The 24788-nt window shown below is 43.3% G+C and overlaps 1 protein-coding gene across 2 annotated transcripts in view; it reads right to left on the bottom strand.

Annotated features, from left to right (window-relative positions):
- The window catches only part of SERPINC1 (serpin family C member 1), a 64440-nt gene extending 40474 nt beyond the window's left edge, over positions 1–23966 (bottom strand). Inside the window, exons 1-3 of one of the 2 annotated variants that reach the window (XM_030205469.1) lie at positions 23858–23966; positions 9573–9933; positions 3261–3476 (exon numbers count right to left, since the gene is read on the bottom strand). In XM_030205469.1, coding sequence (XP_030061329.1) covers positions 3261–3476; positions 9573–9932 — 576 coding nt within the window. In that variant the 5' untranslated portion in view covers position 9933; positions 23858–23966. Of the gene's footprint in view, positions 1–3260; positions 3477–9572; positions 9934–16665; positions 16769–23857 lie in introns of those variants that run through there. The other variant, XM_030205470.1, reaches the window with a different exon arrangement.
- Between the last annotated feature and the right edge of the window lie 822 nt (positions 23967–24788).

Here is a 24788-nt window from a genome sequence, read left to right as displayed (position 1 = left end):
TTTGTTAACTATAAGAAATTCACATTCCATAATGCAGAAAGGAGCACATGCCCATGTAGAAGGAAATCTGGCAGCCATGTTTAAGAGTTTCTTCTTAACAAATTTTTAAAGTAATGACCCAGCACGTTCCTTGTGGATTCCAACTCAATCAGAATTCTCTATAGAATCACTGGGGTTGTTTTAGCTTTTTATCCCCTTACCCTAGGCCAGCCCAGTGATGCTGATGGTAACTTCAAGTCACTGCAATGCAGAACGTCCCTGATTCCTGGATTGGAATTTCCATTCCTTGGGTTGGCCGGGGCAGGGAAAGCTGTGAAGGCAGTGTTCAGAGCCCCTCAGAGGAAACAGGCATTGAGGTCATTGAATGAGAGGGATGCCTAAATGGTCAGTCACAGCCCATAGTTGTGAGGTTCCATAGAACAGCCAAGCTGCATGGGGCCCAGTCCAGGATGATTGTTGCAATGATCCAACTGACTATAATAGGTAGGTGGAGAGGAATATAATACAAGGGAAGAACCAAGTCTGGTTCCAACTGAACTGGAGAGAAAAAAAGCAGGAGAGAACTGCCAGGTCAAGCCCCCTTCTCCCTCCTTTTTTTATGACTTTAACTAGTCTAAATATTGCTTCCTCTTTGTGGAATCCAGTGCATATACATCCTAAATTAGGACACCTGTCCCTTCGTTCCCCTAACGTAAGCCCTGCTTGAGCACATAAGTTATAGAATATTAGCATGTGCATAAGTGCTTACAAGCATATGTCACATAGGGCCAGATTCAGTAAACGGCACTGAAGAATTGGCGCCAGAAAAAAAATCAGCTCTATTCTATAAAGGACGCTCCCTGCTGAGAACAGATCATAGCACTGATTTCAGCACTTATGCCTACTGAAACTAGGCACATCCCCAGTATTCTGTAACTGCACCCAAATTTTTGAATGCCCCTGCCTCATCCATACCCTTCCTATGGCCAAGCCCCCTTTTGGGTTGCACGCTATGGGATTTGGGTGCCCAGCATTATAGAATTGCGCGCAGGTAGATGTACACACAACTACTAATCGGTGCCAATTATTGTCAATAATTGCCTGCTAGCATCCAATTATTGCTTGTTAATGGCTTGTCAACCAATTAGGTTGCCTGCGCACATCACAGGATCATGCCCAAATTTGGGCAAACTTCATAGAATCTGGGGGTAAGCCTGTAAGTACGAGGGGGTGTACACATGGGTAGAGCATGGGCAAGCCATGGGCAGTGTCCTAGTTACACACAGAATTTACAACATACTGTAAGTCAATTTTTTCAATTACCAGCGCAGTGGATGCTGGTATTAAAGAGGTAACAATATATTTTAATTTGATGGAACAATGGGCTACTCGATATAAATTGAAATTAAACACTAATAAGACAAAGATCCAATGTTTATCTCCTCCATCAATAGAACCAGTTATTACATCACTATTATGGGCTCCCATTTTATTTATTTATAGTACATTTCTATCCCATTTGTATTGGAATCTTCTTTAAGGGTATTGGGAATATTTTAGACAATCAACTGACTATGAAGAATCAGATTAAGTAACTTACTAAAAGGGTTTTCTCAAGTTGAGACAGTTATAGCGCATAAAATTGGTAATCACTCATGAATGTTTTCAAGTGGTGGTTCGTGCACTGGCACTGTCTCAGCTTGATTATTGTAACTCTTTATATTCCTGTTGTTCTAAATTGATACAACATCTGCAAATTCTGCAGAATGCGGCAGTAAAATTTATTTTTAATAAGCGAACATCAGATCATGTTACACCGTTATTGAAAAGCCTCCATTGGCTTCCACTGGAGGTTCACTACCTATTTAAAGTATGCACTTTAGTACATAAAATACTCTATGGTTTTGCACTGGATTATTTGGCCGATATCCTCTCTTTTGGGAAATTGAGTCTTTTAGCTTGTGAGACCAAGGCTTCCTACAGTTTCCCACGCCTAAAGGAGTAAGGTATAAATCAGTTCATACAACGGGTTTTGCTTACATCTCAGCATAATGCTGGAATTCGTTGCCTTTAGAACTAAAATTAACTCGCAATCATCTATGTTTTTGCAAGCTGTTAAAACCCCCATTATTTGGACTATACTTGTAGTTAAAGGATTGAGGTTCTATTTGATAATATTGGCAGTTTAAGATGATGTTACTTCCTAGGGTTACCTAGTTTCTTTTATATATTGTAATCCGCTCGGATCCAGCAATGGTATGTAGCGGAATATAAATTTTGTTGTTGTTGCTAAAATTCCACATTTATACATCAACAGTTATTCCTGTCATGAACATGGTGTGTTGGTGCCCAGCAGCATGGAAAGGGTCAAAAGCCTTCAAAATTGGGATAAACACTAGTCCTTTATTTATTTATTGCATTTGTATCCCACATTTTCCCACCTCTTTCATTGAACCGACACCTAATTGACCTCTGACGCAGGCATTTAGTGCCGAAACACGGCTCGTGTCAGGTCAATGAATAAAGCACTAGTGTTTATCCCAAATTTGAAGGCCCTTGTTGCTGTTATTTTTATGAAACTGTTGGTGCTACTGCCTACATTTATGTGTGTCAATGCTCACGTATGCTACTTTTCTACAATGGAATCTGAGGGCAAAGATGCTTTTATAGAATTAGCACTCAGATATAGAATTGTGGCGTCCTTTTATAGAATTGCTTGCTAGTGTCAGCCTAGTGTGATAGCTGCAGCTCCCTCCTCCACATCTAGCCAGCCTGAAGAGCAGAAGCCAGGCTTGCAGATCAAACCTAGATTTCCCACACGGCAATGCACAGCACTTCTAGTAAACCCTCAAGCTGGCCCCCTCCAAAATATTTGCAAAACAATTCTCTATAAACTCCAAAAGATACAGAACTGAAAGATTTGTTTGCAATGCTGACTGATAAGAATAGAATTTCAAGGTCACTCACCTTGAGCTACTATTGAAAAAGATATGAGGTAAACAAAATAAATACATTTCTCTGAAATCTGCCTAAAACATTGTCTGTAAGGTAAAAGAGAATTTCTTAACTAATCTGAAAGAACAGTTTTCAGTACTGCGCAGTTTGTTTGAGTGCTAGTATGTTCCAGGTAAACTTTAGAAATATTGTTATATACACAATAGAAGGACATCATGTTCTCTTTACAGTGAGGAGATATTTAGGTTAATAAACCAGAAGTCAAACCAACAAAATGACCAACTGAACAGAGTCTGCAAGATAAAGCTTCAAATCATATGACTCACTTTGAAGTTTAAGGGCCAGAGCTTGGCCCCATACACAATCTCACTGATGTTCTGGTAGGTCTCATTGAACGTGAGGGACTTCTCTCCAAAAAGGCGATTAGCTGACACCAACTCTGAAGATTCATTGACTTTCCTATACAGCCGGCAGTTCAGTTTAGCAAAAAAGAAATGTATTTGGTCTGAAGCCTTCTCTGAAATGGTATCAAAGTGAAAAACCTACCAACCAGAAAAGGAGAGAAAATAGAATTACATTATGCTACTTCCAAAATTCTTTTCTTCATATTTCATCCTTACAGCCCTCTAGGTATACATCCACGCTAATATTTTAAGAATATTTCAGTGCTTATTTGACAACGATCCATTGTTTTTCCACCCTAATATCTCTATGACATTCACAAATTACCATAACGTTAACAGAAAGGGTAAAAGGTTACTCTGTGAACAGGAGTCAGTTAATTTGTTTTTTGCCTACCTGAACGTAGTGGTTGCAGGTTCTCAGCTTCGGGGTGGAAGTCACTGCTTTCCTCTGGGCCCCCTTAACCTAGCTCTGGCATGGCCTTTTATACTTCCTGGGTCATGTTGGTTCCACCCCTCCCGTGTCATGTGTCCCTTAGGCGGGACTAGAGGTTTAAGGTGGCCCTGATACTGTGAGGGAGTTTTCTTAAGAAGTGTTAGCATTCTATAGACTTCCTCATATCCCTCCTCCTCAGCTCAACCATGTACGATTGAGTGCCTGCCACTAACACCCAGGATTCCCGAAACTCACTCGAGATAGATAAGGCTCCCAAGCTTAACAGCATGTGGGGTAAATAAGTTGTATTAGCCATTGGGACCCCCAAACCAACGGCTTCGACATCCACCTGGATCTCTGGCGTAAGGCACCAGTCACAGTGTTTGGCAACCAAATAACAGCTCTTTATCTGATAGGTGGCAGAATTCCCCATCAACATCCAGGAGAGACAAGTCTCCCTCCTCCTCTTCTTCTGCTTTGTCACTGTCTTCCTCAATACCACTGTAGTCATCAGCGAGGCCATCAACCTCCAGGTCAGAATCAAGGATGTCCTGGTTGTCCTCAGCGCAACCCACATCCAGGGCATTTTCCTCCATCACCTTGGTCCCTTGTCCCAGGGTTAAGTGCAACAACCCGTCAAGGTCCGTGGGTATTGGAAGCTCAGCTTCAAGGACATGCTTCATTACTGGCATGAGGCTATGGTCCACAGGTTGCATGCTAATTTTTACTTGCTAGAAGGTTTCAAAATCTCGAACCCAAGTTACTTGAGGTTTCAAAAACCTCAACCCAAGTTAATTCAATGGGGACGGGCTTTGGTTGACAGGCTGTGAGGTTGTTGCCGAGAAGAAATCTCCAGCAATAGAAAGCATTGATCTAGGTGTACGGTTATCTCCTTTGCCACAGCCCTGGGATTTCACGAACTCCCCACTTCCCAATAGGACTCAGCCAGTTGATTCCAACTATGTACTGGTGACGGTGCCTTCACTTCCTACTCCTTCTCTACACTGCTGCTCTGTGGCACCTCCAGGATAAGGGTAACCCTAGAGGATACTATCTCCTCTCCATATCCTTTATCAGAGTCAGCTGGCATGAAAGTGGATCTGCTTCCTAGCCTTTGATGCCCAATAAGACTTGTCTTGTTAAATAAATTGCTTGTACTCCCCCCAGTGGCTGGCCCAGTCCCTACTCGCCAAAGTTCTTGTTGCCACAGGAAATTAGCTGGGAGCAAGCTTGGTCTGTTGAACCCCGTGACTGGGCAGGACTCCGATCACTCAAGTTCTCATCCTCAGTGTCAGGCAGATTACCCTTCTGGGAAGTTTTCTTGAACCGACTAGTTAAGCCCTCCAGCTCTTTGTACATCACATGGTAGATGCTTCCACCTGGGTCAGCTGAGCCTGGGTGTCGCGTTCCGCGCCCCTACCTGCGCTCCCGCTGCGGGGAGCGGGAGCCAGCGGCCTCCACGGCACGAGAGGACGGCCAGGGGGGTCCCGCATAGGGGCCGGCGATGCCGCGGGACTGGCGGGTCAGGCCGGGACCGGCGGCCGGCGACGGCGAACGCCGACCTCTTGGGGGAAGAAGGTCGGGACAAGCTTCGTGCCGCCCATGTTGGCGGCGCTGGTCCGTGAGAGCCGACGTCTTCTTCGCTCCAGAGCCGGGGGGCTCTTGAGCTCCGCCTACCTAGCACCGGATTGGAGGACCAGGGCGATGACTCCGCCTGGAGCTCGGGCAGAGCCAATCCTAGGGGCTCTGCCGACTCCCGGGGCCGGATTGGTGGGTTTCTTCCCCGAGGGCGGGGTGGCGCGATATTTAAACACAGAACCTAGCTGACATCCTTGCTTCAGGTTCTGTTCCCGAAGCCTGCGCAGCGGTTCCATGTTGCATCTTCCTGGACCTGCCCAGAGACTGCTTGAACCGTCTATGATCCAGAGACTGTGTTATTCTTGACCAAGGATTGCTAGCCGTATCCAGAGACTGTGTTTATTCTTGACCACGGATTGCTAGCCGTTATCCAGAGACTGTGTTACTTGACCACAGATTACTAGCCGCCTGCCTAGAGAGCTGTTCTGCGCCCGACGGCGGTTTACTGCTTGCCCGTTACTCCCGACTCTGGTCAGGTCAGCCGTCTACCCCGCGGTTCCAGCAGTCCTGCTGACCGCCTGCAGCTGGGGGCTCAACCTCTGGTGAACGGCGGTCGCCGCGGGTGAAGATTGGGGTTGCACGGCTGTCCTCTGAGGTCTTTTGGGCCTTGCGGGACCTAAGGGCTCACTGACATTAAAGACAAGACACTGGGCCTATGCTATCTGCTCCTGCAGGACCCATTTGCCACTGTCCAGCTTTGTTACCTTCCCTGGAATTCTTGAACTTGCAGTTGTAGCATGGTATTCATGCCAGTCAGTATTTGGAGTTGTTCTCACTACGTATTATAGATCTATCAGGTTCCCATTAGTCACTCTTGCAGCTCAGAGTATTGCCACAGGAGTACTGTGCCTGCCAGCTCCTGTTCCAGCTGCTTAACTTCCCCCTTGATGCTTTTGTATCGTACCATATTCATGCAAGTGATCTCTTTGGCTTCCTGCAAGTCCTGGAGCAGTTTTTGGCCTGTTCCGGCGGAATCTTCTGGTAAGGGCTCATGGCAATTAGTTGCTCTTGTCGCTGCTTTTACTGCTGCAGTCTGGGTTTCCAAACCAGGTTTTAACTCTGTAGTTTCCTGCTTTTTTTCCTGGGATACTGATGGGACTTTTGGGAGTTTGGATTTCAGCTGCCATATTTCTTCAGCCTGTTGCTCAGTGGTTTCGAGCAACTCTTTCCTCTTTTCTTTTACAGCATCACAGATGGATCAAAGTTTTGCCATAAATTTTCCATTGTGCTTTATAAGGGTTCTCAGGTTGCCCTCATATTCCTTCACATCTTGAGCTTGCTTCCTAGTCTGGTTCTGAGCTTCGGCCAGCTGAACATGGAGAGATTCTTTCTGTTCCCTTAGTCTCCTTATATACTAGTCTCTTGTTCTAAATCTCCCTCCAAATCAGCAATATACTGGTTAAAACTCCCCACCTCACTATATTGACCTGAAGGTCGGTTGTGAACTCCCATTGGCTGACCCAGAAGAGGGTCCATACACTGCTGGAGTCTATCAAGGCCTTGTAGGGGTTCCCGTTTAATTCAACTTGGAGCACATATCTCCCATCTCTCAAGTGGGGAAAACAGCAAAAATGTGGGGCTACTATGTTCACCTCCATGATGTCTTCTACTTCAGGGCAGTCCCGGGCCATGTGGCCTTTCTCTCTAAACCTGAAGCAGGTGAGAGAGAGCTGGTCTCATGACTGAGTCAGTGGAGATTACTGTGCTTGTGGGAACGAGGGACTCCCTCGCTCCAATCTCCTTCTCTAAGGTGTCAGGCAAGGAAGTGGTTTCAGGTCCTTGAAGGTTAGGACCCTGTCTTTTCTCTTCTCTTCTCAGGATTTCCTATTTGTCTCCTATCTTTGTAGAGTTCAACTTGGGGTTGGGCTTGGAAAAAGGTCTCAGCTGTCTCCAAGGTGCCTTCCGGTATCAACTTAGGATATTGCCTCACCCACTATTTCATGGATGTAGGTAGATCTTCAAGGAATTGTTCAAGGAGGATGACTCTCGCTGACTCCAGAACAGTCTTCCCTTCCAGTTGGAGCCATCTCTAGGCTACTTCTTTGAGCCTGTAAAAGAAGCTTCAAGGATTCTCTTTTACTTGTAGAGACCCCTTTCAAAATTGCTGCCAATAGGCTTCTTGTGTGCAACCTCCCCTCTCCAGAATGGCGGTCTTTTCTGCTTAAGCGGCTATCCCATTGGAGTTGACATCCTGGAAGGCCGTCTGGCTACTACCAGTTTGAAGGTTTCCTGAATAGGTCATGATGCTTCTGGCTAACCAGATAAGCAAGAGGTCCTCTCAAAATTTGTCAGGAAATAGTCCAGTTCATCTTCCATTACCATTTTTTTCGGTACTGGAACTAAGGGAGTGGCTTGCACCCTGGGGGCCTGTAGCGCTCATGTCACTTGTTTCAAGGAGTTATGCTGCAACAGCTGCAGTTGTTCACATTGCGTCTGTACAAGTGCCTGCAGCAGCTGCTACTGCTGCTGCTGCTGCCCCTCTACCAAGGTGTGGAGCAGTCTTTCCATGTTTTCCACACACCTGCAGTGTGCACTGTGCGAGAAAACAAAATAAAAACCTGCCTGCCCAGCTCTTAATAAACTCTTTAAAGGTTCCCTCTCTCTCAGGGCAGAGCTAATCTCTTTAGCTTGTCGGTCCCACATGGCAGTCCTACAAGGCCAAGAGCCCCAGAGGCTAAGGATTCCAGATTTCTGGCAGGGTAAGCTCTGATCCTACCACTACTACACTTTGTGGTACCATGAGCAAGGGAGGCCATGGGGCCAGGTAAGACAAGCCACACCCACTCAGCAAGTTACAGTGAAAACAACAAATATTTATTAAAGATATCTGGAAAGGGCTCCTGTTCTGTAAATATAACAGTGTTCTTGGGTGGCCTGCTCCTGCAGGGTCACAGCTTACATGAATGTCTTTCTCTCAACAGCAATTCTTACTAATCTCTGGCCTGGTCCCTGGATACAGAGTTACCAGCACATTCTTTAGCAGGCACGCAAGGCTAGCCTGCAGCTGGCCAGGTCAAAACACAAATTCTTCCAGGTTCCAACCTGAACTTGGCTTGCCTAAACATAGTGGTTGCAGTTCTCAGCTTCAGGGTGGAGGCATCTGCAGTGAACATCACTACTTCCTTCTGGGCCCCCTTAACGTAGCTGTGGCCTGGCCTTTTATACTTCCTGGGTCATGCCCTCTTGGCTTCTCCCCTCCTGTGTCACTTCCTCCTTGGGTGGAACTAGGCATTTAAAGTGGCCCTGACACTATGAGGAAATGTTCATAAGGGGAAATGGCAGTGTCCTAAAGAGTCCCTCACAAACTTCAAACTTTTGACATGGCTGAATGAGATCTTACCATCATTCATGATGGTCTTGCTCAAAGTAAGGTCTGGCAAGGCCTCTTTTGGCGTTTCAGCTGAGTGGGAAGAGAAATGTTTCATAATGGGTGATTGCTGCAGTACCCTGAACTGGAGGAAGGCCCTGAATGTCCTTTCAGTTTGGTTTTACATTAAAGTAGCACAAAACATCAGAAAGGTTAATCCACAAGGCAGTATAGAAACACAAAGCTAAACACATACACAGCACTGCACATACTGAACTAGATTCTATATGGCCACCTAGACGTATTCTGTAAACTGAGTCTAGATTTAGGTGCGATTTATAAAATACGCTTAGCCAGTTTATAGAGTATTCCTGGTGGCTATGCCTGTGCCTAACTCTAGGCGTGTCCATTTACGCCAAGTAAAACTTGAAGTAAATACCGGCTCCTAAGTTAGCGGAGCAGGTGTATTCTATAACCATGAATTTAGATTTGCAGAACGCCCATGGTCTGTCCATTCTATGCCCATGGCCATGCCCCCTTTTTGGCAGCATGCATTAGAATTTAGACATACCACATTATAGAATACACCTAGCAAGTTGTGTGCGTAAATTCTAATTAACGCCTATTAGCATCAATACTTGCTTGTTAAGTGGCAATTATCAGCACTGATTGGCTTGTTAAATAATTTTATTGTGCACGCAAATCCAGAATACGACTGGATTTGCATGCGCAATTTCCATCATGCTATATAGAATACTGGGGACTATGTTTTGCTTACCACTGTCTTGTTCTCCTCACAGGATTTCATGTTGCACAGTACAATTTGTTCTAAAATACGTAGTGGCTTTTGACTTACCTGCATGATTTCTTTCAGAGTGTTTTCACAGGCACCTAGCTTAGTCATGCTGAAGGCCTGCGAGATGCTGAGAGGTGACATGAAGATGTTATCGGTGTCAGACTTGGAGTCTGCTACATGCTTGTAGAAATCCATAGCAAATCTGGAGTTCGCCTTAGACAACTCCCAGACACGGGGGTTAGTGGACCCTGGGAGCTTCTCTTGCTCTGCCCCAACTGTCTCTTGCTCTTTCTTTGCCGGGTTCCGGTAAATGCAGATGGGGTTCACAGGAATATCCTTGGGCTTTGCTGTGCAGATATCAGGATGGTGATGGGCTACAATACCCCAAATACTGAGGGAGAGCAAGAATAAAAGATGCATCCTGAAATCAAGAAACAAACAGTTAAAAGAGTGTCGCCTTATATCTTGTGTGCTTATTGTTTTGAGGGCATTACATTATCAGTATGAAAGAGGAAAGTGCCCAACTTCAGAACAAGAGAGGTTTTTGCTAAATGTGAGTGTGGCTGTGTAAAGAGTTCTGAAGAAGAACTGTATAAGTATAAAGGAAAGAGAAAGCAGAAGAAAGTGAGTATCAGCATAAGCATATAGGGTAACTATGAAGTCTTGGCAAGGATGGATGGAGAAAGAAAAGTTTGAAAACATTGGATGGCTCAATGGCAGTGCTTTGCGTTGCCATCTGCAGGGTCTTGGGTTAAATTTCCTGCTCAGACCAGATCCTGGAAGGAGGGGGACAGAACAATGGAATCAGGTGCCATAAATCTAGCCACTAGGTGTTAACACTAAAGGTGCATGATCCCCCTGCTGAGGACCATTGGTGCCATGACTAGGTGTAAAGTATGTCAAAAAGAGATATAAAATAACAAATGAAGGTTCATGACAATAGATTCCAGGCCTGGTTCCAACTGACCATGAATAGATAGATAGATAGATAGATAGATAGATAGATATTTTTTTTATTTGTTACATTTGTACCCCACATTTTCCCACCTATTTGCAGGCTCAATGTGGCTTATACAGTACTATAAAGGCGTTTGCCAAGTCTGGTAGAGAACAAATACAAGGTTATATTGTGGTCGAATAAGTTAGGTGTGTTTCAGGCACCATGAGGGTCGAAGGGAGGGAAGGTTGTATATTGTCCACTATAATTATTGGTTTTGCTGTGTAGCCGGGAGTGGGGATTTACGTTGGATCGGTAGGGTAAGCCTTTTTGAAGAGGTTGGTTTTTAGTGATTTCCTGAAGTTTAGGTAGTCATGGATTGTTCTCACATCTTTTGGGAGTGTGTTACATAGTTGTGCGCTTGTATAGGAGAAGCTAGATGCATAGGTTGTTTTGTATTTGAGTCCTTTGCAATTTGGGTAATGGAGGTTTAGGTATGTTCATGATGATCCGGTTCTGTTTCTGGTTGGTAGGTCTATAAGCTCTATCATGTATCCTGGGACTACGCCGTAGATAATTTTGTGGACCAGGGTGCAGATTTTGAAGATGATCCTTTCTTTGATTGGGAGCCAATGCAGTTTTTCTCTTTGGGCAGTCTGGAGTTTTTTTGTGAGTTGTTCTTTGCATCCTGCATAGATTCCATTGCAGTAATCTGCATGGCTTATCTCTATATCTATCTATGTATCTCTCTCTCTCTTTATATATATATATATATATATATATATATATATATATATATATATATATATATATATATATATATATGTGTGTGTGTGTGTGTGTGTGTGTGTGTGTGGCTGTGAGCAGAGCCAATGAGGCTGCAGCCCTGGCAATTTCCTTAAGCCTAAGACAGAATTGATTGGAGGATCAGGCAGAACTGGGTGGGCCTCAGCCATGATTGGGTGGGCCTGGGCCCACCCAGGCCCACCCTAGCTACGCCCCTGCTATAGCTGTTTGAAAATTGCTCTCCCTCAATGTGGCTGAATGCCTATGTGTGTTTTTCCATGATGTGTGTATAATTTCAGCTGCACTGAGAGTAAGCAATTCAAGGGCTGTGTTTTAGCATTTATAAGGAAGCAAAGTAAAATGCAGAGATTACATTGTCAAATCTGCAAGCAATAGATTCCATTGAAATAGCACCTGAACACTAGGAGCAAAGCCCAGGGGTAAAAAGTAACTGTGGACATTTGCCTCAACCAAGTTCTCCTTTTCAGCCCCCTTGTGCTTTTCCATTTTCTTCAACAATCCCATATACATACACATCTAAATCTATCTATCTATACAGTCTCCTGGAAAAAAAAACAGGACCCCCCCCCCCCCAACATTTTTCCAAATAACCCCAAAACAAATACTATTACTAATCATTTCTAAAGCATTAATAGACATACACAGTGCTGTACACATTATATACAGGTACTTTCTCTGTTCATAGTGGGCTCACAATTTATATTTTGTACCTGGGGCAATGGAGGGTAAGTGACTTGCCCAGGGTCACAAAGAGTTGGGAATCAAACCCAGTTTTCCAGGATCAAAGCCCACTGCACTGACCACTAGGTTACTCTTCCACTGTTAGTACTGTTATTGACAGGTATTACTGCAAGATGCTGTAAAAATGGATGACCTTTCTTTTCAAAATGATATTCATTAAGATCTGCTGTAGTAAAATGGTGTTTAGCAAAGAAGATAAAATTGCAATTAAATTTTTGCGACAAAATAAGGCATATGGTGCAAAGCATTTGCTAAGGAAGTTTCCTAATAAAGGTTGAACTAATGTATTTTTAAAGGTCATAATAACCCCCCGATTTACAAAGCCGCACTAGCAGCTACTGTGCAGCAATGCCAACGCTGCTGTCACTGCTTCTGGTGGCCTGCCCTCTTGCCTTGCTGTCGCTGCTGCTGGACACATGCTCATCCATTGCTGCAGCCACCGGTAAGTAATTTCGGTTCTCTTCTTCTCCCCTCCCCTGAGGCCTAGTGGTCCTGGTCCCTTCCCTCCCCCAATGTGGTCCAGCTGTCCCGGTTCCCTTCTCCCTTCCCCCCCACATGGTCCAGTGGTCCCGGTCCTCTTCCTCCCACCACATGGTTGGACCCGCCTCCCTCTGGCATGTTGTTAGGGTGGGGGAGGAGGGCAGGAGGGAAGAGTTAGTCGCGTGACTTACTGCATCTGTCTCCCCCCCCCCCCCCCCCCACAGACTGCCTGCCTGATCTGAGTGGAGGAGTGGCCTAGTGGTTAGGGTGGTGGACTTTGGTCCTGGGGAACTGAGTTCGATTCCCACTTCAGGCACAGGCAGCTCCTTGTGACTCTGGGCAAGTCACTTAACCCTCCATTGCCCCATGTAAGCCACATTGAGTCTGCCATGAGTGGGAAAGCGCGGGGTACAAATGTAACAACAATATATAGTCACAGACCAGGCATGCAGCACACAGTCTGGGGAAGGGGGGACTGGGGTGAAAGACAGATGCAGTCACACACAGTCTCTTTGACTGACTGCATCTGTCTCCTTCCAAAGTTTGTGTGCTGCATGCCTGATCTATGACAATCTGGGGAGGGGGGAGACAGATGCTGTCACACAGGCTGGCTGTGAGTGACTGCATCTGTCTTCCCACCCAATCCTGCAAAATTCCTTCCTAGCTCCCATTTCCCACAACTAGTGGCTCACAGGTTCCAGGTTTTTTTTTAATAGTGCGATTAATCATGCGATTAAAAATAGTAATGCAGCCCTAATATATATTTATTTTCTGACCAGTCCTAGCCAGTGCAAAGATTGAGATGGTGGTAGAGTATACTACCTGCCACAGAAAATCAATTAATTATTTGCCCTGAAACACAAAAATTATAAGATTGTACAATCACAAAATTAGTGAACTGGAAAAACTTTAGAAATTTTATAGCCCTGATAATTATTTCATAACCTCATGGTCTATAAATTTTAATCATGTGGCATAAAACCCTCTCACTCTAACATAAATCATTTAGAGGCCCTTTAACTAAAGCATAGAACGTGCTAAATTCTAAGAAGCCCATAATGGGCTCCTTAGCGCAACCTAATGCCTGCTAGCGCATGCTTAGTAAAAGGGCCCCTTAAATATTAAGTGCAATTGATTTCTCAGTATACTTTAATTTTCAACAAGATCTCAAATGTTCAAAACCCAATGAAGGCCAGTGTTTCCCCAACCGCTGCCTCAGGGGAAAAATTGTAATCAACAACTTTTTAAATTTAACTTGCCCTCTTTTGCCAACACAGCATGCCTAGGTCGAGAGGCCTGGAGAGAAGCTTGGGTTACTGGGCATTGTCCTTCTGTAGATTAGGAATTGGTTATTGGACAGAAAACAGAGGGTAGGATTAAATGGCCAATTTTTTCAATGGAGGAGGGTGAATAGTGGAGTGCCACGGAGATCTGTACTGGGACTGGTGCTATTTAACCTATATATAAATGATCTGGAAAACGGAATGACGAGTGAGGTGATTAACTCTCCTGTTTATTAAGCCATGCTAGTGGCTGCTGCGCGGCAATGCTGAATGGGCTATGTTGGCATTAGCGTGCGGCTTATTAAACGGGGGGGTAAATTTGCAGATGACACAAAACTGTCAAAACATGCAGATTGTGAAAAATTGCAGGTAGACCTTAGGAAACTGGAAGACTGGGCATTAAATGGAAGATTAAATTTAATATGAACAAATGTAAAGTGATGCACGTTGGAAAGAATAATTAAATCATATCTGATGCTAGGGTTCACTTTAGGAGTCAACACTCAAAAAAAAGGCCTACATGTCATTGTAGACAATACACTGCAATCTTCTGCCCACTGTGCAGTGGTGGACAGAAAAGCAAACAGGATGCTAGGAATTATTAGGAAAGGGATGCAAAATAAGACCAAGAATATTATAATGCCTGTGTATCGCTCCATGGTGCAACTTCACCTTGAGTATTGTGTTCAATTCTGGTTGCCGTATCTCAAAAAAGATATAGCAGAATTAGAAAAGGGTCAAAGAAGAGTGACCAAAGTGAAGGGGCTGGAACTCCTCCCATATGTAGGCTAAAGAGGTTAGGGCTGTTCAGTTTGGAAAAGAGACAACTGAGTGGGAATATGATTGCAGCCTATAAAATCCTTAGTGGTGTAGGATGGGTAGAAGTTAATCGATTTTTCATTCTTTCAAAAAGTACAAAGACCAGGGGACACTCAATGAATTAACATGGAAATACTTTTAAAACAAATAGGAGGAAATATTTTTTTTACTCAAAGAAAAGTTAAGCTCTGGAACTAGCTGCAGAAGGATGTGGTAACAGCAGTTAGTGTATTTGGGTTTAAAAAAGGTTTGGACAAGTTCCTGGAAGAAAAGTCCATAGTCTGTTATTGAGATGGACATGGGGGAAGCCATTGCGTGCCCTGGGATTGATAGCATGGAATGCTGCTACTAATTGGGTTTCTTCCAGGTACTTGTGACCTGGATTGGCCACTGTTGGAAGCAGGATACTGGGCTGGATGGACCATTGGTCTGACCCAGTATGGCTATTCTTATATGCTTGCTTTAACACTATGAATGGATAGCCCACAGTTTCAATTACTTATATAATTTGATAGCTCGGATTGTAAATTCTTCTATAGTAGAACATTTTGGTGCTTATCAAACGTTTTGTGGCCATGACCCCATGATTGCAGCCAAATAAAATTTGTGACCCCCCCCCCCCCCCCCCCCTGTGATGGAAAATATTAAGGACTGCTTTTCAGTCTTGCTTTGATTGATAATACATTTTTTAAATCTTCTGTCTTTGACCAAAAGTGACTTTCCTTGTATATCTCAAAGAACAGGCTGGAATGTAAGGCACACTCAAGAACAATGTATAAGATAAAGCACATCTCAAGAACAATGTATGAGAAAAGGCACATCTCAAGAACAGGTTGGAATGTCTCTGAAGTCAGCTTGTCCAGGAGGGAGGCGGGTTTTGCTTGAGGTTCGGGAGATAAGCCACCTGGCCAGTGGTTTGTTTACCTGAACTGAGAGCATATGACTGAATCCTCATGTACCTGGATAAGTTTTAGCTTAATAAAAAGGGGGCTTGTTGCAGCAGAGCTTTGGGGCTCATTCTGTGGATGGACGCATCGTGCAGAAAAAGACTTGTTCCTGGTCATATGGAGACTTTGGGCTTTTGCTGCAATGGACCTCCCAGCTGATGAGATAAGGGCCTGTGGTATGTATATATATATATATTTTTAATCTTATTTTACTTTTCTATAGCCTTCCTTTAGTAATGTGCTCGATTAGTGTGTGTATTTCTTAATCATTGTGTAGTCGGAACAATAATGACTTATACACTCTCCAATTAAAGTGCAAATAAAGAGTTTCATTTACCCAATACGAATCTAAAAGAATCTGTAGTATTTTGGTCTTTGAGCAGTCTGTGGTGATCAAGTGAGCAGGCTGCAGTACCAAACCAATACACCCCCTTCCCCCAGATGTGCAGAATGATGATGCACATATGGATAGCCCACCCAGGTTACAACCACAAATGCAGGTTTTGTGACTCCTTTTAGGATCCTGACCTACAGTTTGAGAAACTCTGGTTTATATTGTAAAAAATGTGAAAAATGAAGATTGTCTGTTTTTCAACATCACAGGAGGGTAACTAGTATATTGTAACAAAGTGTTCCTAAAGGAACAATGGGCTTTTGTAGAACTGTATTCTAAGAACCCAACAGATAGGAACACTACATTACAATATGATAGTAACCCAATCTCCATAAGTACATAAGTATTGCCATACTGGGACAGACCAAAGGTCCATCAAGCCCAGCATCCTGTTTCCAACAGTGGCCAATCCAGGTCACAAATACCTGGCAAGATCCCAAAGAAGTACAAAATGTTTTATACTGTTTATCCCAGAAATAGTGGATTTTTCCCAAGTCCAATTTAATAATGGTCTAAGGACTTTTGCTTTAGGAAGCCGTCCAAACCTTTTTTAAACTCTGCTAAGCTAACCGCCTTTACCACATTCTCTAGCAATGAATTCCAGAGTTTAATTACACATTGAGTGAAGAAAACTTTTCTCCGATTCATTTTAAATTTACTACTTTGTGGCTTCATCGCATGCCCCCTAGTCCAAGTATTTTTGGAAAGCGTCAACAGACGCTTCACGTCTTATCATGTCCCCTACCTCAATGCAAGTGGTGTCCTCGGGCTGCGCAGGGTCCTGGCAACACTCACACTTGACTGGCTCAGCCTTGAGCCATGTCTGTGTACTTCTTCTCTGGCTGCAGGCTCTTTGATTGCCTTGCTCTTATGCACCTGGATCTGCTCTCTCTGCCTGGCTTCCAGGCTCTTTAATTATCGTTTATCGTTTATTCATTTACTAGACTGTCACTTATTACAAAAGTAAATCAGAATGGTTTGCAATATAAAATAACATTAAAACAGTAAATAAACATACTCTGAAATCCATTTGTGATAGGAAAGCACTACAAAAAGACAACACACAGATTTCACAGACTATGGTTGTAAAAACATTAGTAAAAACACATAACTAATAATTTTTTTTTTACTTAATTTATCCTTTATTTTTGTTTTAAATATTTGTTTCAACTGACTCTCGAAAAAGATATGTTTTTAAACCTCTACGAAAATGAGTATAAGAATCCTCAAGCCTAAGTTCTTTAGGAAGACAGTTCCAAAGAGATGGTGCTAGAAAGAAGAATGCCGATGTCCGTGTTGATTCCCATCTAGCTTTAGATGGAGAAGGAATTACAAGTCTATTATCTATCAACGACTGAAGTGTCCGAGTTGGAGTATAAGGGATAATAAGGTTAGACAGATATGATGGACTGAGTAAGAAAAAAGCTTTATGTGCTAATGTCAAAACTTTAAATTTTAGCCTTGCTACCATGCACCTGTGTTGACTTTCTCTCTGCCTACCTGACCTATGGAAGCTCTCTTCTTCAGCTGGTTCCTGTCTATGTCAGAAAGCCCGCACTATTTCTGGGATGCTTTCCCTCAGCCTCATTGCTTCGTCTTCTACTTGGGTAAGCATTTCTCTTCAGTATACTCTTCTGTTTGCTGCCTGCCTGTAAAGACCCTGCTTGTACCTGGATTACTCTTCTGTTTGCTGCCTGCCTGTAAGACCCTGCTTGGACCTGGTTACTCTCTTGTCAGCTGCCTGCCTGGATATCCTGCCTGGACCTGGCTACTCTCTTGTCTGCTGCCTGAATATCTTGCCTGGACCTGGTTACTCTCTTGTCTGCTGCCTGCCTGGATATCCTGCCTGGACCTGGTTACTCTCTTGTCTGCTGCCTGCCTGAATATCCTGCCTGGACCTGGTTATTCTCCTGTCTACTGCCTGCCTGAATATCTGTCTTGCCTGGACCTGGTGACTCCCGGGTCAGCTACACGCCTGTATACCTGCCTGGACCCAAGACACTCCTTAGCCTACTTCCTATCACTCTGTTGTGACCTGCTCCTGAACTTCTTCCTTCTGCTCTCCTCTGGCTGGTCTCTCTGGGTACCCCTTTCCTGGCCTCTCAGTATAAGCCCTGTCGGCTGCCCACACCTGGGGGCTCAACCATCGGGTAATGGCGGTCACCACAGGTGAATTTCGGGGTTGCTTGGCCGCCAAGCAGAACCTGGGTCCGTGTCTTTTCACACCCGGTAGCACACTGCTCGGCACTGGAACTCACCATATCTGACACATCTACCTGTTCAACTCCATTCATTATTTTATAGACCTCTATCATATCTCCCCTCAGACGCCTTTTCTTGAAGCTGAAGAGCCCTAGCCGCTTTAGCCTTTCCTCATAGGGAAGTCCTTCCATCCCCTTTATAATTTTCATTACCCTTCTCTGCACCTTTTCTAATTCCACTATATGTTTTTTGAGATGCGGCGACCAGAATTTAACACAATATTCGAGGTGCAATCATACCATGGAGCAATACAAAGGCATTATAACGTCCTCATTTTTGTTTTCCATTCCTTTCCTAATAATACCTAACATTCTATTTGCTTTCTTAGCCGCAGCAGCACACTGAGCAAAAGGTTTCAACGTATTATCAACGATGACTCCGAGATCCCTTTCTAGGTCTTTGACTCCTAACGTGGAACATTGCATGATGTAGCTATAATTCAGGTTCCTCTTTCCCACATGCATCACTTTGCACTTGCTCACATTAAACGTCATCTGCCATTTAGACGCCCAGTCTCCCAGTCTCATAAGGTCCTCTTGTAATTTTTCACAATCCTCCCGCGATTTAACGACTTTGAATAACTTTGTGTCGTCAGCAAATTGAATTACCTCACTAGTTACTCCCAGCTCTAGGTCATTTATAAATATGTTAAAAAGCAGGGGTCACAGCACAGACCCCTGGGAAACCCCACTAACTACCCTTCTCCATTGAGAATACTGACCGTTTAACCCTACTATCTGTTTTCTATCTTTTAACCAGTTTTTATTCCACAATAAGACACTACCTCCTATCCCATGACTCTCCAATTTCCTCTGGAGTCTTTCATGAGGTACTTTGTCAAACGCCTTCTGAAAATCCAGGTACACGATATCAACCAGCCCACCTTTATTCACATGTTTGTTCACCCCTCCAAAGAAATGTAATAGATTGGTGAGGCAAAATTTCCCTTCACTAAATCCACATTGGCTTTGTCTGATTAATCCATGCTTTTGAATATGCTCTGTAATTTTGTTGTTTATAATAGTCTGTACCATTTTGCCCGGCACCGACGTCAGACTCACTGGTCTATAATTTCCTGGTTCTCCTCTGGAACTTTTTAAAAATCAGCATTACATTGACCACCATCCAATCTTCTGGTACCACACTCAATTTTTAGGATAAATTACATATTACTAACAATAGTTCCGCAAGTTCATTTTTCAGTTCTATCAGTACTCTGGGATGAATACCATCCAGTCCAGGAGATTTCCTACTCTTCAATTTGTAGAACTGCCCCATTGCATCCTCCAGGTTTATAGAGAATTCGTTCAGTTTCTCTGACTCGTCAGCTTCGAATACCATTTCTGGCACCGGTATTCCTCCCAAATCTTCCTCGGTGAAGACTGAAGCAAATAATTCATTTAATCTCCCTGCTATGGCTTTGTCTTCCCTGACCACCCCTTTTATCCCTCGGTCATCTAGCGGTCCAACTGATTCTTTTGCTGGCTTCCTGCTTTTAATATACCTAAAAAAAAAAATTTACTATGTGTTTTTGCCTCCAACACAATCTTTTTTTTCGAAGTCCCTCTTAGCCTTCCTTATCAGTGCTTTGCATTTGACTTGTTATTCCTTATGCTGTTTCTTATTATTTTCAGTCGGTTCCTTCTTCCATTTTCTGAAGGATTTTTTTTAGCTCTAATAGCTTCCTTCACCTCACTTTTTAACCATGCCAGCTGTCGTTTGGTCTTCCATCCTCCTTTTTTAATACGCGGAATATATTTGGCCTGGGCTTCCAGGATGGTGTTTTTGAACAGCATCCATGCCTGATGTAAATCAAAGAACGCATTGCCTTCAAAATCTGCACCCTGGTCCACAAAATTATCTACGGTGAAGCCTCGGGATACATGACAGACTTGATCAACCTAACAACTAGAAACACATCAGAATCAACACGATCACATCTAAATCTGCATTACCCAAGCTGTAAGGTCTTAAATACAAATCGACTTACGCATCCAGCTTTTCCTACATAAGCACACAATTGTGGAACACATTACCAAAAGCCTTGAAAACGACGTACGACTACCGAAACTTCCGGAAATCACTAAAAACTAACCTTTTCAAAAAGGCATACCCCACCGATCCAACCTAAATGCCTGATCCCTGCAACACAACAAATCTAAAGTACGTAATGGCCAAAACTCAACTCGTTGTATGTTTCCCTAATGTGGCTATGCCACATAAACTTTATTTTACCACTACATCACTTTGTATTTGTTCTCACCGGAGTCTGCATACGCCTCTCCGGTACTATGCAAGCCACATTGAGCCTACAAATATGTGGGAAAATGTGAGATACAAATGTAACAAATTAATAAATAAAATTTTGACCCTCATAGCCGCTCCTCTAAGTTTTGTTTTCACCGTTCTTCTCATTTTATCATAGTCTCTTTTTTTAAAGTTAAACGCTAACGTATTTGATTTCCTATGTATACTTCAAAGCTAATATAAAATCCGATCATGTTATGATCACTGTTATCAAGCGGCCCCAGCATCATGACCTCTCGCACCAGATCATGCGCTCCCAGTGGCGTACCAAGGGGGGGGGGCGGTCCGCCCCGGGTGCACGCCGCTGAGGGGGTCTCTCACGCGCCTGTCCGCTATGTTCATTCTGTGCTTCCTCTGCCTCAGAACAGGTTACTTCCTATTCTGGGGCAGAGGGAGCATGGAAACGAACGAAGCGGACAGGCGCGTGGCACCCCCCCCCCCACCCAGCGGCGTGCACCCGGGGAGGGGAGTTCTTTTGCCGGGGGAGGGGGCGCGCTGCACCAGGGGGGTGGGGTGCATCAGCGATACACCCCGGGTGTCAGCCCCCCTAGGAACGCCACTGTGCGCTCCACTAAGGACTAGGTCTAGAATTTTTCCTTCTCTCATCGGCTCCTGTACCAGCTGCTCCATAAAGCAGTCCTTGATTTTGTCAAGGAATTTTACCTTCCTAGCATGCCTTGATGTTACATTTACCCAGTCAATATCGGGGTAATTGAATTCATCCATTACTATTGTGTTGCCCAGTTTGTTTGCGTCCCTAATTTCCTTTAACATTTCTACATCCATCTGTTCATCCTAGTCAGGCAGATGGTAGTACACTCCTATCACTATCTTTTCCCCCTTTACACATAGAATTTCAATCCATAGTGATTTCAAGATGTGTTTTGATTCCTGCAGAATTTCCAATCTATTTGATTCAAGGCTTTCCTTAATATTCAATGATACCCCTCTACCAACTCGATCCACCCTATCACTACGATATAATTTGTACCCCGGTATGACAGTGTCCCACTGGTTATCCTCCTTCCACGAGGTCTCAGAGATGCCTGTTATATCTAATTTTTCATTTAGTACAATATATTCTAACTCTCCCATCTTATTTCTTAGGCTCCTGGCATTCGCATATAGACATTTCAGACTATGTTTGTTGTTCCTATTTACATCATTTTCAGTACTTGACAGTATTCATTTGCAATCTTTTGTATGATTTTTATTTTTTACTATGGTCTCTTTTGCAACCTCGCTATCGGGATACCCTATCTTCCCTGTTTTGGTGATATCTTTTGAAAGATATCTCGAACCATGCGCTTTTGAGCGACTGTCGGCCTTCCCCCTGTTTCTAGTTTAAAAGCTGTTCTATCTCCTTTTTAAATGCCGATGCCATCTCATTTCAAAGCAATATTAGGCATGGCTGTTGACCAAATATCAGACTGCCTAGGTTCCCTGTGTTACCTGCAAGATGAGCTTTTCTAGAGGAGTATCTGCATTTCCACTAGCTCTTCCAGTTCTCACAGTACTTGGAGTTGGCTTACTGTTCTTCCATGCTAGTTTGGTTCAATAATCCCAGCTTGATCTAAATAGCTATCATCGTAACATAGTAAAGACCAAAACAGCCCATCCACTCTGTCTAGTGAATATTTGTGAACTTTGGATAATTCCTATATGAAACCAGACATCAGCTCCCCTTTCCTCTTTGGTTTCTACTGGTCTTTCAACCTTTTTCTTCACTACTGCCCTTCATCCCTCTCCCAAACATGGCTAAGAACTTTGATTCTTTCCAAAAAAAGAAATCTTCCGAAGTGTTAATGCTGTTGCATCATTGCTTTTAAAGTTCATATCTCTGTGTAGGTTACCCCATGCATTCACCCTTAAACCACCACTTAGTGCATCATTGTCCTCTTATCTGTTCAAAGATTCATATCCAGGTGAAAATTAGTATGTTTTCCATATTCCTTGTCAGAGTTTTACTAGTCACTGAGGTAATGTGCCCACTTCACTTTTGACCCAGTAATGTGCTGAAAGTAGAATGAAGGAAAACTGGGACACTTTGAAGTGGCTTTACAGAAGAGGTTATTCTGAATGCCTAATTTTAGACACCAAGGGGTCCTTTTATTAAGCTGTGGTAAAAGGGGGCTTGCGCTAGCATCAGCGCGTGTTTTTGACATGGTGTTCAAAGCACACCATTGTGGCACCTACATTGATGCAGCAAGTTATAGAATTGCTACCATGTGTATAAATATACACTCTGCCCACATTCTGCCCAGACTCCGCCCATGTAAACACCCATCAGCAAAGTAAGCGCCATCGAATATTGACACGACTTACAGAATAGCACATAGTCAGAAACGGCTCATGTTGGAGCTTAAACACAAGCTGGCCACTAAACTTTCCCATGATGATCCTTGTTCACCTAAGTCTTCCATGATGGAATGTCCTGTGCTACTTTACTCCTGCAGTGCTTAGATAAACTTTTGCTGAGTAAAGCTGCTCCTTCCCTGGAAATGTTTATTTATAATTCAGTTTATTTGATGGCTGTGGTTTGTACACTTGGAAACCCACAGCTTCTACACAGTTTACCCTTCAGTTTGCCATTCAGTCCACTGGTGACCATATCATGCTGTAAATGTCAAATATGAAGAACATGGCCAGTCTTCCAAGAAGCAGCATACTGTAGACCAGGGCAGGAAACATCCTTCCAACTTGTATACCTGAGAGCCACTCAAGTATATGAACTATTAACCGTGTCCTACATTGGTTTATTTATAACATACTTGGGTGAGCACTTATGAAACAAAGACCTTGCTAACAACCATATCAAATACTCATTGGAAGATGGTGCTGGACAGGACCACAGGAGATCATCAAATCTGTTCCTCTGCCTTAAATCCCAGACAGAATATAAATAAATAAAATCCACTATATTTAAACTATCCTAGACAAATGTGTCCTAATTCTCTCTTCAAAAACCAGCAATGGAAATTCCATATTCTTCCTAGCTAACTTGTTGCAATGCTTAATTATCCTTACAGTTATAAAGTTCATCCTATCATCTAGCCTAAATCTCTTCCACTATAAGATAAGCACATTGCCTCTTGACCAGTCCTCAGTGGAAAAAGATCAGGAAGCTAAAGATCAGTGGAACATTGATAAGCCTGCCATCCAAACCAAATTTTTCTATTATCTTTATTTTCTTGTGTGCCAAATGATAATGATGTAGCATATTGTTCAGTTGTACAGAAAATTTTGATTACAAATTTTGAAACCAAAATCTTAATAAATCATATGTAAAAATATTACTAATAACTATGATGATCAGGAAACACCTGAACTATAAGCAAGAAACCCCCTTCAGCTGGTCGAACACTTACCTTCCGTTCTATCTGTTGCCTGTTTGGTGTTTGTGAGGCTAACCAGTTTGGGGTCAAAAAGAAGTGAAAAAGATGAGGCTGGTCTATCACAGCTCACTCACAATCTCCAGAGCAGGAAAGCGTGGGGGGATGGGAAGGTGGCTGGAGGGTCACAGGTTGATGACCAGCTGTTGGAAGGTTAGCCAAAGAATTCAGCCAGCAATGTTTAACCTGTTACGTCTGTTTAGTGGAATAAGATTGAGTCACACATGGAGATAAAACTTCAATGGTTTGCATTTTAATCTGCTTTTAATTCTGTGGCGTGGAGATAAGAACATAACATAAAAACATAAGAATTGCTATACTAAGTCAGATCAGTGGTTCATGTAGCCCAGTTTCTTGTTTTTCACAGTGGCTAATTCAGGTCACAAGTACATGGCCAAATCCAAAACAGTAGCAAGATTCCATGCTACCAAGATCAGGGATGAGTACTGGCTTTCCCATGTCTATCTCCAATGGCAGATTATGGATTTTTCCTCCAGGACCTTGTGCAAACTTTTTTTTTAAACACTGATTTGATAACTACTGTTACCACATATTCCAGCAGCAAGTTCCAGAACTTAACTATTCCCTAAGTGAAAAAATATTTTCTCCAATAGGTTATCTTCTCAGCAGCAGCAAATCAGTCCTAAAAATATGCTAATACAAAGCTGCCAGGTTTGGCTAGACTTCTGGTCACCCATAAATATGGCTGAGGTGCCACCTGAAAAGGTAAAAGTAACAACTTTGTGAAAAAAAAAAATAATGGAGCCAATTTTCAGAGGTAGTTGTACATTTTACTAATAGCTGGCAAGTGTATTACTTCCCTATCCTTGTATTTTCAAAAGATATCTGAATAGGGCTAGGGTGAAAATTTGTCTAACCCCCTGGCATTAGCCATATAGTGATAGGA

Source organism: Microcaecilia unicolor, chromosome 6 (assembly GCF_901765095.1).
Source record: "Microcaecilia unicolor chromosome 6, aMicUni1.1, whole genome shotgun sequence".
In the NCBI taxonomy this organism is placed as follows: domain Eukaryota; kingdom Metazoa; phylum Chordata; class Amphibia; order Gymnophiona; family Siphonopidae; genus Microcaecilia; species Microcaecilia unicolor.
The sequence above is the reverse complement of the archived record's forward strand: the minus strand, read 5'-3'. Positions and strand labels throughout refer to the sequence as shown.